Consider the following 13,635-nt stretch of genomic DNA (forward strand, 5'->3'; position numbering starts at 1 on the left):
ATTTTAACAAGGAGGGGGAGGGGTGATTTTTTTGTATGTCTCATATCAAGTTAAATATGGCCATGGATATATCCCCAATAGGTAGGTTTGTATGGGTCTTTGTACTTTACAACACTTTGGGATGTTTAGTCAAGTGGTGTGATAGGCAAACATTACAATTAGTGAAAGATAGGAAAATGATCCCAGCTTTATAAAATACCACAATGGCATAGGGAACATGTGTTCTGCATATTGGCTGCAACATTTATTTATTGTCAGAAAGTAGTTTAGAACTTCCTCCGATTATTTTCTGTATATAAAATCTAGGGAAATCTTAAGGTGATGTCCCATCCAGTGGAGTAAACAGTGAATGTACCATTCACTCATCCATATGTGCTCCGCCCAAAGGCAGATTCTTGGCCCATTGTCTGTTGATGTTTTACCCTGAGCTATTTTTCTTGGCAGTTTTTGTCAGTGGTGGTTTGCCATCACCTTCCACTCTCAGTGGCATAAGAAGAAAGGCAGGTTCCAAGTTTACCTCAGCCAGAATGGGAATTAAACCTGTGCTGTTGGCATTATTCGGAACCACATGCTAGCCATCTAGCCAACTGAGCTACACCAGCCCCTTAAATGCACTTCACTTAATTTTTATTACCTTAGTATTGTTTCCCCTGGAGTCCACTAAACTACATCCTTGTACATTTCCACCAGGAAATCTGACAGCTAGACTACATACACAACCTTAACAATTACGCAGATCTACTTCTTTGGATTTTTAAGATGAATTAAATAAACTCTATTTTAAGTCAAGGGAAAAACCATAGGGCAGGATTTACAAACCAACCCGCCGCATATTTTTTGGCGGTGGAGGTGGCCCGACAGCGGGATTTACCAACCCCGCCGTTGTCGACGGGATTTCCCAGTCATTGCGCCCCTCGTCGCCGAGAAACCGGTGTCCGGTGAGGGACCGGAATATCCCGCTAACGTGAACAGCCGGTAGATCGCACCCTTTGAGTTTGTCAGGATTTATCATTCCAGCCATTTAAGCACTTTGGGGAAAAAAGTACTAAACATGTTCTGTTATTTGGATATCTATATCAAAAATTTGATTCTGATAGACAAGACTTCATTGCAAAATATTAATATAATGCAATTCACAGAAATGTAAATCCGACTGCAATGTTTCATCAATATGGTATATTACACATGGTGCCCACTCTTGTAAAAGTGTGAGCTCTCGCCTGATTAACATCTGAAATTCCATGAATTGCTTTCAGCTATACTTAATTATTTATTATTTAATAGGAGAAATATGCTGGAAAATACAAACAGCCACTGCCTTGTCCATGGCGAGGCAAAATTGTGCTTAAAAGGCACACAAAGCCATGCATTAAAATTATCCTATTTTTCTCATGGCCTAAAGAAGAATTATTAATGTGGCCCCATACAATATGTGTGATTTTGAAGTATTTGCCAATAAAAAGAAATGTAGTCAACTCAAAAGAAATGATGGAGTTATTGAATGAGTTTTGCAATGCAACATTGATGATATTTTGCACTATATTTATTCTTTACAGTCTTCCGTAACAGTGTAATAAAAGAGAAAGGGAGAAAGCAACCAAAATTTAACATGCACGTTTTTGATGGCAAAGTCTCATCATAAAAGCTTAAAGATTTAAAAAGACAATATCCAGCTTATGCAGGATTTGTAATCTTCATTCTAGTGTTTTGAGTTTAACACTATGGTTAGCTTAGAGGCTCAGAGAAAACATATCACAGATGTGTTTAATACTGTCAATGTTCCACATTGTTTAATAATCCTCATTTTAAATCACAGTCATGGGACACAAATATAAACAAAATTACAATTTTAAAGGAATTTTAGAATTTTTGGGAAAGCATAAAATTTAAAACAAATAATCGCTTGCAGCAACACTGCTGTGAGAAGCACTGTCTCTTGAATTGAACTGCATAGAACAAAAAAATGGACAAGTCAAAATATTTCCATGTGGCTGTAGATATTTCTTCACAGAATACACCATGCCACCCTTGATGAAAAATAAACTCTGCGATTTATAAAATGGAGACTGGATTAGCTCTGTCTATTATCACTACCATCTGTTTGCAAATTCTTTAACTGGTTGTGTGTGCAGGGTGAGTATACTGAAATAGATAAGACATGCTAGTGTTTCATTGGATTGTAAATTAATGTGCTGAAGCTTTATATGTTAATGGACATCCTTTACAATATAATATAAATTAATTTGTTGTCCTCACATGGCTTTTTGGCTGGTTGAACCAGCTGAGGGTTCAAGTAAGGGCTGTTCTCTGCATCTATCCTGCGCTTATACTTTTGCCGTCCTCCACGTACTCTATCCAAGCGCACGCCTGGAAAAGAAGAAAAATAGCATTTGCAAATACAATGAAAGTATAAAAGTTCATTACCGAATCATTGGTTCGCCATGATGGATGACCTGAATTAATACCAAATTAAGGGACTGCTGAATTGGCATACAGTTGAAAATTCAAAAATGATTTTATAGAACTGTAACTTGACAACAATCAATAGATGCGTATACATTTGTACCTCTGTAATGTAGGTTAAAACAGATTTTATACCACAATAGCAGTAAAAAGCATCGCATTCAATGCATTGCTGGCATATATGAAACAAATCCAAGAAAACATTTTAACTACAAAATAATGTACATGGTATTAAATTTCCATATGCCTCCTCCTCGACTAGAAAACGCTTCAATTAGTAACCAAAGTCCCAGGTAGCTTGTCAGTTTTATGAAGGGATGTACACTAATGCAGATTAATGTGATAGCAAGAAGACTTTTGAAAGGATATTCTCATCAAAAATATGGGAAACACATTGACAAATCTGAGTTTCTATTGGGAATATTTCGAAGCCAAAACATAATGTTCACAAACTTCAAATAAAAATATTATTAAAAAATACAAGCCATTAAGACATATCAAGAGATTGATAACATTTATCATTTTAAATTACATTTAAACAGATGTTCAGTGTAAACAAGTATCTTGCCAATTTTCAATTACTTTCCCAATAAAGTACAAACTTTTTGATCAATAAACAGTATGATGTCCATGAATATTTAGGGGAGGGAAACAGAATTATAATTTTAAGTCATTCCTACAACTGCTATAAAGAAACATGAAATTGTGGTTTATACTAAACCCAAGTGGGACCATTGCCTTAAGGACAATCTATCCTTTTAATTTATTGACATCAAAAGAAGCCTAATTTAATTATATCAAATTTCTCCTGGGAATATGTGTCACCACGGAAACCAGCTAACAGGAAGTGTCAATGATATTTTGTTGCTTTGAATATAACAGTAACTTTGAAAAATGTTGCATGGTTCAAAACTGTCTAAATTTTGCCAATCACTCACATCACCAGCATGAAATGGGCTGCCTCCAAGAGCCCACAACAGGTCAGAGGTTTTAATTGAACAACATCTCTTTCTGTCGTTCCGACAAAAGGCAAGCAGGAAAAATGACTCTGGCAAGATAGCTCAGAGTCTAGCAATGTCCAATTTCTCATTAGGTCTAAGCAGCTATCTAGCTGCTAATGCTGACAAGCCTTGAACCTTTTATTTTTGCTCAGAAATTACTTTGGCAGGAACAGGAATACAGCTTCATCACAGACGCCTGACTGCTGTTGCATTAACCTGAATGAGACCTCATAGACTGGCGTTTCGGTGTGGTGGAAATGTGCCCGAATGCAACATGTACAAGTCTTTTGTTATCCTGGCAGACGCTCGGAGCAAGAGGAAGGCACCACAAAGCTGTGCACATTAATAACCTGATTATTTGTGTCTCTGCACACTTGCATCAATTGTGAGAGGCACAGGAGAAAGCAAACCATTTACTAAGCTGAAAACAAAAGGCAATTACTAAGCAAATAGGTTAATGCATATGATACTGTATGTGCCAAGGCAGTAACACTCAAGCTTCAAGGGAAGTAATATACTGAAGTGAGAAAAAAAGCCCAAATGGTTAATCCGGATTTATTTGGGTCTCATTTCCTCAGTGGTCCGCAACAGAGATCTATGGTACTGATCGGTTGTGCCTGCAAACAGGAGAAGTAAGTTTGTGCCTAAGAATTTGAAGGTAAATAGAACATTTGGAAAAATTGACATCAGGTGCCACTTCCCATGGCACGGACTTTTTCCGGTGCAACACTCAAATCTTCCACTTGCATCTTTAGCTTCACTGATGTTATTCTTTCAACTGCTGGGCTCTTACTGTGGTCTTACTATGACTACTTTCAATGTTATTGTGAAACTGAAGCAGATGCAAATTACATTGTTCAGCATCCTGGCTCAAAAATACTTAAATAGCAGTCCAGTGAAATTGAGTTATGCAAATGTGGGATCAGATTTGGATTCTACTGTCTTATCCCAAAAGGCTGTCCTATTCTGCCCAGTGTTCAGTCTGTAATTATCAGGGTCTTAATGCTTAGCGTCTTCAGCATTATACAGGTCTAAAAATATAATTGTGCCTAAAAACAACTCCATACGTGTTGCCAGGAGAGGAGGAGGTGAGTCCTCCAGCACATCCTCTTTCCCTCATGGTTGACCCTGTTTTGGCCGTGACAGCTAGCATTGTGGAAGGTTTCATGGCTTAACATCTTTTTTCTCTTATTAAATTTCACCCTACATACCCCACATGAAAGTCTCTACAAAATGGGCTGAATGGTCAGCTGCATTCACAGCTAGATGGTTATGCTGACGGAGCTTCCAGAACACACTAACATTTTCATACCAAAGTCTAGGATCCTTATTTACATAAGTTATCCATTGCTTTATACATTTCTGGATGTCTTTGGAGAAGCCCAATCCAAAACGAGGATGGTCCACTTTAGAGTTGACGTGAGCGCATGCTTCTTGCCCACCTTATTGGTGGCTTGTGTGCCTATTTAGCCACTGCTGTTGATATTTCTAGGCCACAATGACCAAACAATGCTATCCTTAATTATTCCATTCTGAAATACAGCTCCACATTCAGACTCTTATCTCTGCTACACAACAGGATGATTAACTAACTGCAATCGTAATCTTCATTTTAATGTTTTTTTACATACTCAAATGTGGTTTAATGTTTCATGTTAAAGGCTCTAAATTTAATTAGGACCCTTATATTGCTATTACTGTGGGACCCGAAGAGGCTGGCATGGCCAGATCCTCAGAGGTTGGGTCCCGTTTTTTTAAAGGGCACCCCAATCTCAGATTATCCTTACAACACCGTTCCCTTCTTGCCGCTAGTCCCCTTCCCCACCCCCCCCCCCCCGTTTCCCCCTCCCCCCCCCGCCCCCCGCACTGGCAAGGTTCACCCCTTCTTGCCGACAAGGTTCTACCCACCAATTTCTGGCAAGGCTCCCAACCAGCCCCGCAATCGCTGGCATGAGGCCCACCACCCCCTCCCCAAAGTGAACAACAACCCATGGTTGTCACAGCACCCCCCCCCCCCCCACCTCCTGTCACCTTCAGGGTCCACTTCAGGCACCTCCCCCCTCTTCAGGTCCGCCCCTTTGCCTTGCCAATCTGGCATTGCACCAAACATAGAATTTACAGTGCAGAAGGAGGCCATTCAGCCCATCGAGTCTGCACCGGCTCTTGGAAAGAGCACCCTACCCAAGGTCAACATCTCCACCCTATCCCCATAACCCAGTAACCCCACCCAATACTCAGGGCAATTTTGGACACGAAGGGCAATTTATCATGGCCAATCCGCCTAACCTGCACATCTTTGGACTGTGGGAGGCAACCGGAGCACCCGGAGGAAACCCACACACACACGGAGAGAATGTGCAGACTCTGCACAGACAGTGACCCAAGCCGGGAATCGAACCTGGGACCCTGGAGCTGTGAAGCAATTGTGCTATCCACAATGCTACCATGCTGCCCCAAAACATCTGACAATGTGTGCCTGCTGGCAGTGCCAGTGTGCCAGCTGGCAGTGCCAGGGCACTGTCCAGTCATGTCCCTGACCACCTGGGGGCTGCAAAGGCCTCCGAGCTCACAGCATTGTCATAACATCTACCTAGAGAATTAAACCATGGCTATGTGAAGATCCTCATTGAAGAACTCTTGGGCTTTAAATTACTGAGCAGTGCTAGCTTCTTCAATGACTGAAAACAATCACCACTACAGGCATGCTGCTCCAGCAGAGGAGGTTGAAAAAGATCCACCATGAAAAAAAAAAAATCAGTAAGACAGAGTACCTGCTGGGGTGGGATTCTCCGAGCCCCACGCCAGGCCAGAGAATCCCCGCAAACGTGCCACACCGGCACGCGATTCCCCGCGGAGTAGAGAATCGGCGCCACTGGCGCCGGCGCGTTTGGCGTGGCGCCAGTCGCAGGTCGCTCTACACTGCCCGGATGGGCCGAACGGCCGCTCTAAAAAGGCAGAGTCTCATCGGCGCCGTCCACACATGGTCGCAGCTGGCGTGAACTCTGTGCGCAGGGTGGGGGGGGGCGGCCTGTAGGGGGAAGGGGGGGGGAGGGGGGCTCCGACCCCGAGGGGCTCTCTGATGGGGCCTGGCCCGCGATCGGGGCCCACCGAATGGCGGGTCGGCCTCTTGCTCCCCGGGCCTATTTTCTTACGCGCCAGCCCCTGAACTCCTGTGCCATGATGCGTCGGGACCGGCGCATTGAGGGAGGCCACCGTGCATGCGTGGGTTGGCGCTGCTGCCACTGCACATGTCCTCTTTGACGCTGGCCCCACTGTGCATACGCGGATCCCGCGGCGCACAGTTTGCGCCGGAATGGGAGGCTGGAGCGGCGTGAACCGCTCCAGCGCTGTGCTGGCCCCCTGTAGGGGCCCGAATCGGTATGCCCAGCGGCCCGTTCACGCCGTCGTGAAACGGGATGGCATTTCCGACAGCGTGGACACTCTGCCGCCGAATGGGAGAATCCCGCCCCTGGTCTTTCTATGAAGCACTTCAGAGAAAAGAAAAAGCCACTATGAAAGAACTGCGGTTAGAAATAACACCTGTTCAGAGGACAAAGCATTTCAAGCTAATGGTCCGTGAAGAGCTATAAAGACACAAAACAAACCCTCCTTTGAAATAGCCTGGACATGTCAATCAAGTGGCTTATAAAATGTAATAGATGATGAAATTGAATGTAAACAATTCAACTCAAAGCTTTTAAGCTCCTCAGCAAGGCCAGAGGCTTGCAAAAGTTAAAGGGGAATGAAATTGAATGTGAAAAAAGCACTTCAAATGTTTTCTACACATCAGAGGGAAGACTTTTAACTTCATCGGGCAGATCTTTGAACTTAACGTGCTAGGAGAGACATCAAAGGTTTCCAACACATCAGAGGGTAGACTTTTAACTACAACTGACAGCTCTTTAGCGTTGACATGCTGAAAGAGAGTTTAAAGATTTTCAAAGTGATAGAAGGAAGACTTGCCACATGACCCCCATCCCTGGAAAGAGCCCTGCCCTGAATCTCCCCAGCCCAGCCCAAGCCTCTAAACCCCGTCCTCCCCTAAAGAACACCCCGCAGCATCCTGGAGGTAAATGTGGAGAGGGTACTCATCCGCTTGCTCCCCTTCTGTGTCCATAGAACATAGAACATTATGCAGGAATAGTGTAGGAGGGAGGGCTTCAGGTATTTGGATAATTGGAGCGCATTCTGGGGAAGGTGGGACCTGTACAAGCAGGACGGGTTGCATCTGAACCAGAGGGGCACCCTGGGAGGGAGGTTTTCTAGTACTCTTCGGGAGGGTTTAAACTAATTTGGCTGGGGAATGGGAACCGGATTTGTAGTCCAGCAACTAAGGTAGCTGATATTCAGGACGCCAAAGCGTGTAATGAGGCAGTGGGGAAGGGAACACTGACAAAGGAGAGTACTTGCAGGCACGGAGATGGGTTGAAGTGTGTATACTTCAACACAAGAAGCATCAGGAATAAGGCGGGTGAACTTAAGGCATGGATCGGTACTTGGGACTACGATGTGGTGGCCATCACGGAAACTTGGATAGATGAGGGGCAGAAATGATTGTTGGAGGTCCCTGGTTATAGATGTTTCAATAAGATTAGGGAGGGTGGTAAAAGAGGTGGGGGGGGGGGGGGGGGTGGCATTGCTAATTAGAGATAGTATAACAGCTGCAGAAAGGCAGTTTGAGGAGTATCAGCCTACTGAGGTAGTATGGGTTGAAGTCAGAAATAGGAAAGGAGCAGTCACCTTGTTAGGAGTTTTCTATAGGCCCCCCAATAGTAGCAGAGATGTGGAGGAACAGATTGGGAAACAGATTTTGGAAAGGTGCAGAAATCACAGGGTAGTAGCCATGGGTGACTTCAACTTCCCAAATATTGAGTGGAAACTCTTTAGATCAAATAGTTTGGATGGGGTGGTGTTTGTGCAGTGTGTCCAGGAAGCTTTTCTAACACAGTATGTAGATTGTCCGACCAGAGGAGGGGCAATATTGGATTTAGTACTTGGTAATGAACCAGGGCAAGTGATAGATTTGTTAGTGGGGGAGCATTTTGGAGATAGTGACCACAATTCTGTGACTTTCACTTTAGTAATGGAGAGGGATAGGTGCGTGCAACAGGGCAAGGTTTAGAATTGGGGGAAGGGTAAATACGATGTTGTCAGACAAGAATTGAAGTGCATAAGTTGGGAACACAGGCTGTCAGGGAAGTACACAAGTGAAATGTGGAACTTGTTCAAGGAACAGGTACTACGTGTCCTTGATATGTATGTCCCTGTCAGGCAGGGAAGAGATGGTCGAGTGAGGCAACCATGGTTGACAAGAGAGGTTGAATGTCTTGTTAAGAGGAAAAAGGAGACTTATGTAAGGCTGAGGAAACAAGGTTCAGACAGGGCGTTGGGGGGATACAAGATACCCAGGAGGGAACTGAGGAGAGCTAAGAGAGGGCATGAACAATCTTTGGCGGGTAGGATCAAGGAAAATCCCAAGGCCTTTTACACATATGTGAGAAATATGAGAATGACTAGAGCGAGGGTAGGTCCGATCAAGGACAGGAGCGGGAGATTGTGTATTGAGTCTGAAAGATAGGAGAGGTCTTGAACGAGTACTTTTCTTCTGTATTTACAAATGAGAGGGGCCATATTGTTGGAGAGGACAGTGTGAAACAGACTGGTAAGCTCGAGGAAATACTTGTTAGGAAGGAAGATGTGTTGGGCATTTTGAAAAACTTGAGGATAGACAAGTCCCCCGGGCCTGACGGGATATATCCAAGGATTCTATGGGAAGCAAGAGATGAAATTGCAGAGCCGTTGGCAATGATCTTTTCGTCCTCACTGTCAACAGGGGTGGTACCAGGGGATTGGAGAGTGGCGAATGTCATGCCCCTGTTCAAAAAAGAGACTAGGGATAACCCTGGGAATTACAGGCCAGTTAGTCTTACTTCGGTGGTAGGCAAAGTCATGGAAAGGGTACTGAAGGATAGGATTTCTGAGCATCTGGAAAGACACTGCTTGATTAGGGATAGTCAGCACGGATTTGTGAGGGGTAAGTCTTGCCTTACAAGTCTTATTGAATTCTTTGAGGAGGTGACCAAGCACGTGGATGAAGGTAAAGCAGTGGATGTAGTGTACATGGATTTTAGGAAGGCATTTGATAAGGTTCCCTGTGGTAGGCTTCTGCAGAAAGTAAGGAGGCATGGGATAGTGGGAAATTTGGCCAGTTGGATAACGAACTGGCTAACCGATCGAAGTCAGAGAGTGGTGGTGGATGGCAAATATTCAGCCTGGATCCCAGTTACCAGTGGTGTACCGCAGGGATCAGTTCTGGGTCCTCTACTGTTTGTGATTTTCATTAATGACATGGATGAGGGAGTTGAAGGGTGGGTCAGTAAATTTGCAGACGATACGAAGATTGGTGGAGTTGTGGATAGTGAGGAGGGCTGTTGTCGGCTGCAAAGAGACATAGATAGGATGCAGAGCTGGGCTGAGAAGTGGCAGATGGAGTTTAACCCTGAAAAGTGTGAGGTTGTCCATTTTGGAAGGACAAATATGAATGCGGAATACAGGATTAACAGTAGAGTTCTTGGCAATGTGGAAGAGCAGAGAGATCTTGGGGTCTATTTCATACATCTTTGAAAGTTGCCACTCAAGTGGATAGAGCTGTGAAGAAGGCCTATGGTGTGCTAGCGTTCATTAAACAGAGGGATTGAATTTAAGAGCCGTGAGGTGATGATGCAGCTGTACAAAACTTTGGTAAGGCCACATTTGGAGTACTGTGTACAGTTCTGGTCGCCTCATTTTAGGAAGGATGTGGAAGCTTTGGAAAAGATGCAAAGGAGATTTACCAGGATGTTGCCTGGAATGGAGAGTAGGTCTTATGAGGAAAGGTTGAGGGGGCTAGGCCTTTTCTCATTAGAACGGAGAAGGATGAGGGGGCGACTTGATAGAGGTTTATAAAATGATCAGGGGAATAGATAGAGTAGACAGTCAGATACTTTTTCCCCGGGTGGAACAAATCATTACAAGGGGACATAAGTTTAAGGTGAATGGTGGAAGATATAGGGGGATATCAGAGGTAGGTTCTTTACCCAGAGAGTAGTGGGGGCATGGAATGCACTGCCTGTGGAAGTAGTTGAGTCGGAAACATTAGGGACCTTCAAGCAGCTATTGGATAGGTACATGGATTACGGTAAAATGATATACTGTAGATTAATTTGTTCTTAAGGGCAGCACGGTAGCATTATGGATAGCACAATTGCTTCACAGCTCCAGGGTCCCAGGTTTGATTCCGGCGTGGGTCACTGTCTGTACGGAGTCTGCGCATCCTCCCAGTGTCTGCGTGGGTTTCCTCCGGGTGCTCCGGTTTCCTCCCACAGTCCAAAGATGTGCAAGTTAGGTGGATTGGCCTTGATAAATTGCCCTTCGTGTCCAAAATTGCCCTTAGAGTTGGGTGGAGGTGTTGACTTTGGGTAGGGTGCTCTTTCCAAGAGCTGGTGGAGACTCAATGGGCTGAATGGCTTCCTTCTGCACTGTAATTTCAATGACAATCTATGATTAATCTCGGACAAAGGTTCGGCACAACATCGTGGGCCGAAGGGCCTGTTCTGTGCTGTATTTTCTATGTTCTATATTACAGCGCAGTACAGGCCCTTCGGCCCTCGAAGTTGCGCCAACCTTTGAAACCACTCTAAAGCCCATCTACACTATTCCCTTATCATCCATATATTTATCCAATGACCATTTAAATGCCCTTAATGTTGGCGAGTCCACGACTGTTACAGGCAGGGCATTCTACGCCCTTACTACTCTCTGAGTAAAGAACCTACCTCTGACATCTGTCCTATACTATCACCCCTCAATTTAAAGCTATGTCCACTCATGCTCGACATCACCATCCGAGGAAAAAGCCTCTCACTGTCCATCCCATCTAATCCTCTGATGATCTTGTATGCCTCAATTAAGTCACCTCTTAACCTTCTTCTTTCTAAAGAAAATAACCTCAAGTCCCTCAGCCTTCCCTCATAAGATCTTCCCTCCAGACCAGGCAACATCCAGGTAAACCTCTTCTGCACCCTTTCCAATGCTTCCACATCCTTCCTATAATGCAACGACCAGAACTGCACGCAATACTCCAAATGCGGCCGCATAAGAGTTTTGTACAGCTGCAACATGACCTCATGGCTCCGAAACTCAATCCCTCTACCAATAAAAGCTAACACACCGTATGCCTTCTTAACAACCCTCTCAATCTGGGTGGCAACTTTCAGGGATCTATGTACATGGACACCAAGATCTCTCTGCTCATCCACACTACCAAGAATCTTACCTTTTGCCCAGTACTCTGTCTTCCTGTTATTCCTTCCAAAATGGATTACCTCACATTTTTCTGCATTGAACTCCATTTGCCACCTCTCAGCCTAGCTCTGCAGCTTATCTATGTCCCTCTGTAACGTGTTACATCCTTCCGCACTGTCCACAACTCCACCGACTTTAGTGTCATCGGCAAATTTACTCACCCATCCTTCTACGCCATCCTCCAGGTCATTTATAAAAATGACAAACAGCAGTGGCCCCAAAACAGCTCCTTGTGGTACACCACTAGTAACTGAACTCCAGTCTGAACATTTCCCATCAACCACCACCCTTTGCCTTCTTCCAGCTAGCCAATTTCTGATCCAAACTGCTAAATCTCCCTGAATCCCATGCCTCTGTATTTTCTGCAATAGCCTACCGTGGGGAACCTTATCAAACGCTTTACTGAAATCCATATACACCATGGCACCTGGTCCCTGCTTTAGGGCCCAGTAGTGATTTGCGCTCAATGACCTTCCATTGGAGGGGCATGTGAATACCGGGAGTCTGCTGCATTCAACTTTAATCTAACTAATGAGATTAAAATGAAGCCAAATGTGCTGTAATCAGGTTCTCGTCCTTTCTGGGCGAGATCCTGATAATGCCAGCAGGAGCGAGCTGGGAGAATCGGAAACTGATTTGTGCCCGCCGCAAATCCTGTTTCGGTGCTCACCCATTATCCTCCCAACACTGCGGAATTTACGCTGGGTGTAATGGAGCCGGAGAATCGCCCCCAAAGAATGTTAACAGAAATAACAATGAGAAAATCACAGTTAACCATGAATCTCAGTTCTTTTATGCATGTAAAGAATTATTTTGTTGAATAAAGTATGTGATTTAGTACGTATTGTCAAGCGGGAACAAACAACTTAGAGGCCAAATCAAGAGGACTGCAACGATTCATTCTTTTTCACACAATCACTTTAAAATCAAGTTTTACCATACCCTACAAAAAAGTATCTGCATCTGTGAGCAGCCTCAGAATTGAGTGATCCATGAGTTCTTATTTACAGCGAGATCATATTACTAATACTACAGCTGTTTTTATGCTATCCAGACTTGTACACACTCTTCCCCTAAAGCATCTACATTACTGTGGATGTCAAGTCTATGTAACATCATCAAACTATAGCTCTGTTCAGTCACTAACCGTCTTGAGGCCTGGGATGGTTATTGTTGGAGCTGCTGGGTGAATTTGGCACTGTGCACAACTTGAGTAGACTGATGATCATTTGAATAAGTCCATGTTAAATCTACTGGACTAAAGAGGTGATTTAATGCTTTGACTGCACTGACCTACTTTTACTACTAACATACTGTACTGTTGTTAAAAGTAATGGTTAACCTTCTGCCCTCTTTTTCCCATCCCTCATCTAAAAAATTATAAAATGTAATTCACTTAATCTTTAGGATGCTTCCTGATCAGGCCAAATGGTTAGTTTCACATAAAGAATACAGCACAATGTAATTTATATGCAAAGGTTTCAATCATCATGTTAGAACATACTCTTGGCAATATTAGTGGAAAATGTTACAATTCCCTGTTCGCTATATTGCAAGTTTACACCTCAGCTGAATCTTCAGACAGAAGGACATTATATGAGCACATTAAGTGTTTGTTTACTATTCCCATAACCAGATTTTGAGACATACATTCCATATAGATACAAGTTGATTTGCATCGCTACTGTTCTGAGTACTATTCTATGGCGGGTTAGAAACCAAGCAAACAGTCATCCGTTGCTTTAAAAAGTGGTGAAAAGTTTGTATCATTTGGTATAAACAAATCATAAATCACTGTTGTGTGTCATTTACAAGGGTTAGGTCCTTT

The 13,635-nt window shown here is 43.9% G+C and overlaps 1 protein-coding gene across 10 annotated transcripts in view; it reads right to left on the reverse strand.

Annotated features, from left to right (window-relative positions):
* The window catches only part of esrrga (estrogen-related receptor gamma a), a 317,510-nt gene that overhangs the window by 48,948 nt on the left and 254,927 nt on the right, over positions 1-13,635 (reverse strand). For all 10 annotated transcript variants that reach the window (XM_072509199.1, XM_072509174.1, XM_072509207.1 and 7 more), the window contains one exon: positions 2,257-2,367. In XM_072509199.1, coding sequence (XP_072365300.1) covers positions 2,257-2,367 — 111 coding nt within the window. The remainder of the gene's footprint in view (positions 1-2,256; positions 2,368-13,635) is intronic.

This window comes from Scyliorhinus torazame, chromosome 1 (assembly GCF_047496885.1).
Source record: "Scyliorhinus torazame isolate Kashiwa2021f chromosome 1, sScyTor2.1, whole genome shotgun sequence".
NCBI lineage: Eukaryota > Metazoa > Chordata > Chondrichthyes > Carcharhiniformes > Scyliorhinidae > Scyliorhinus > Scyliorhinus torazame.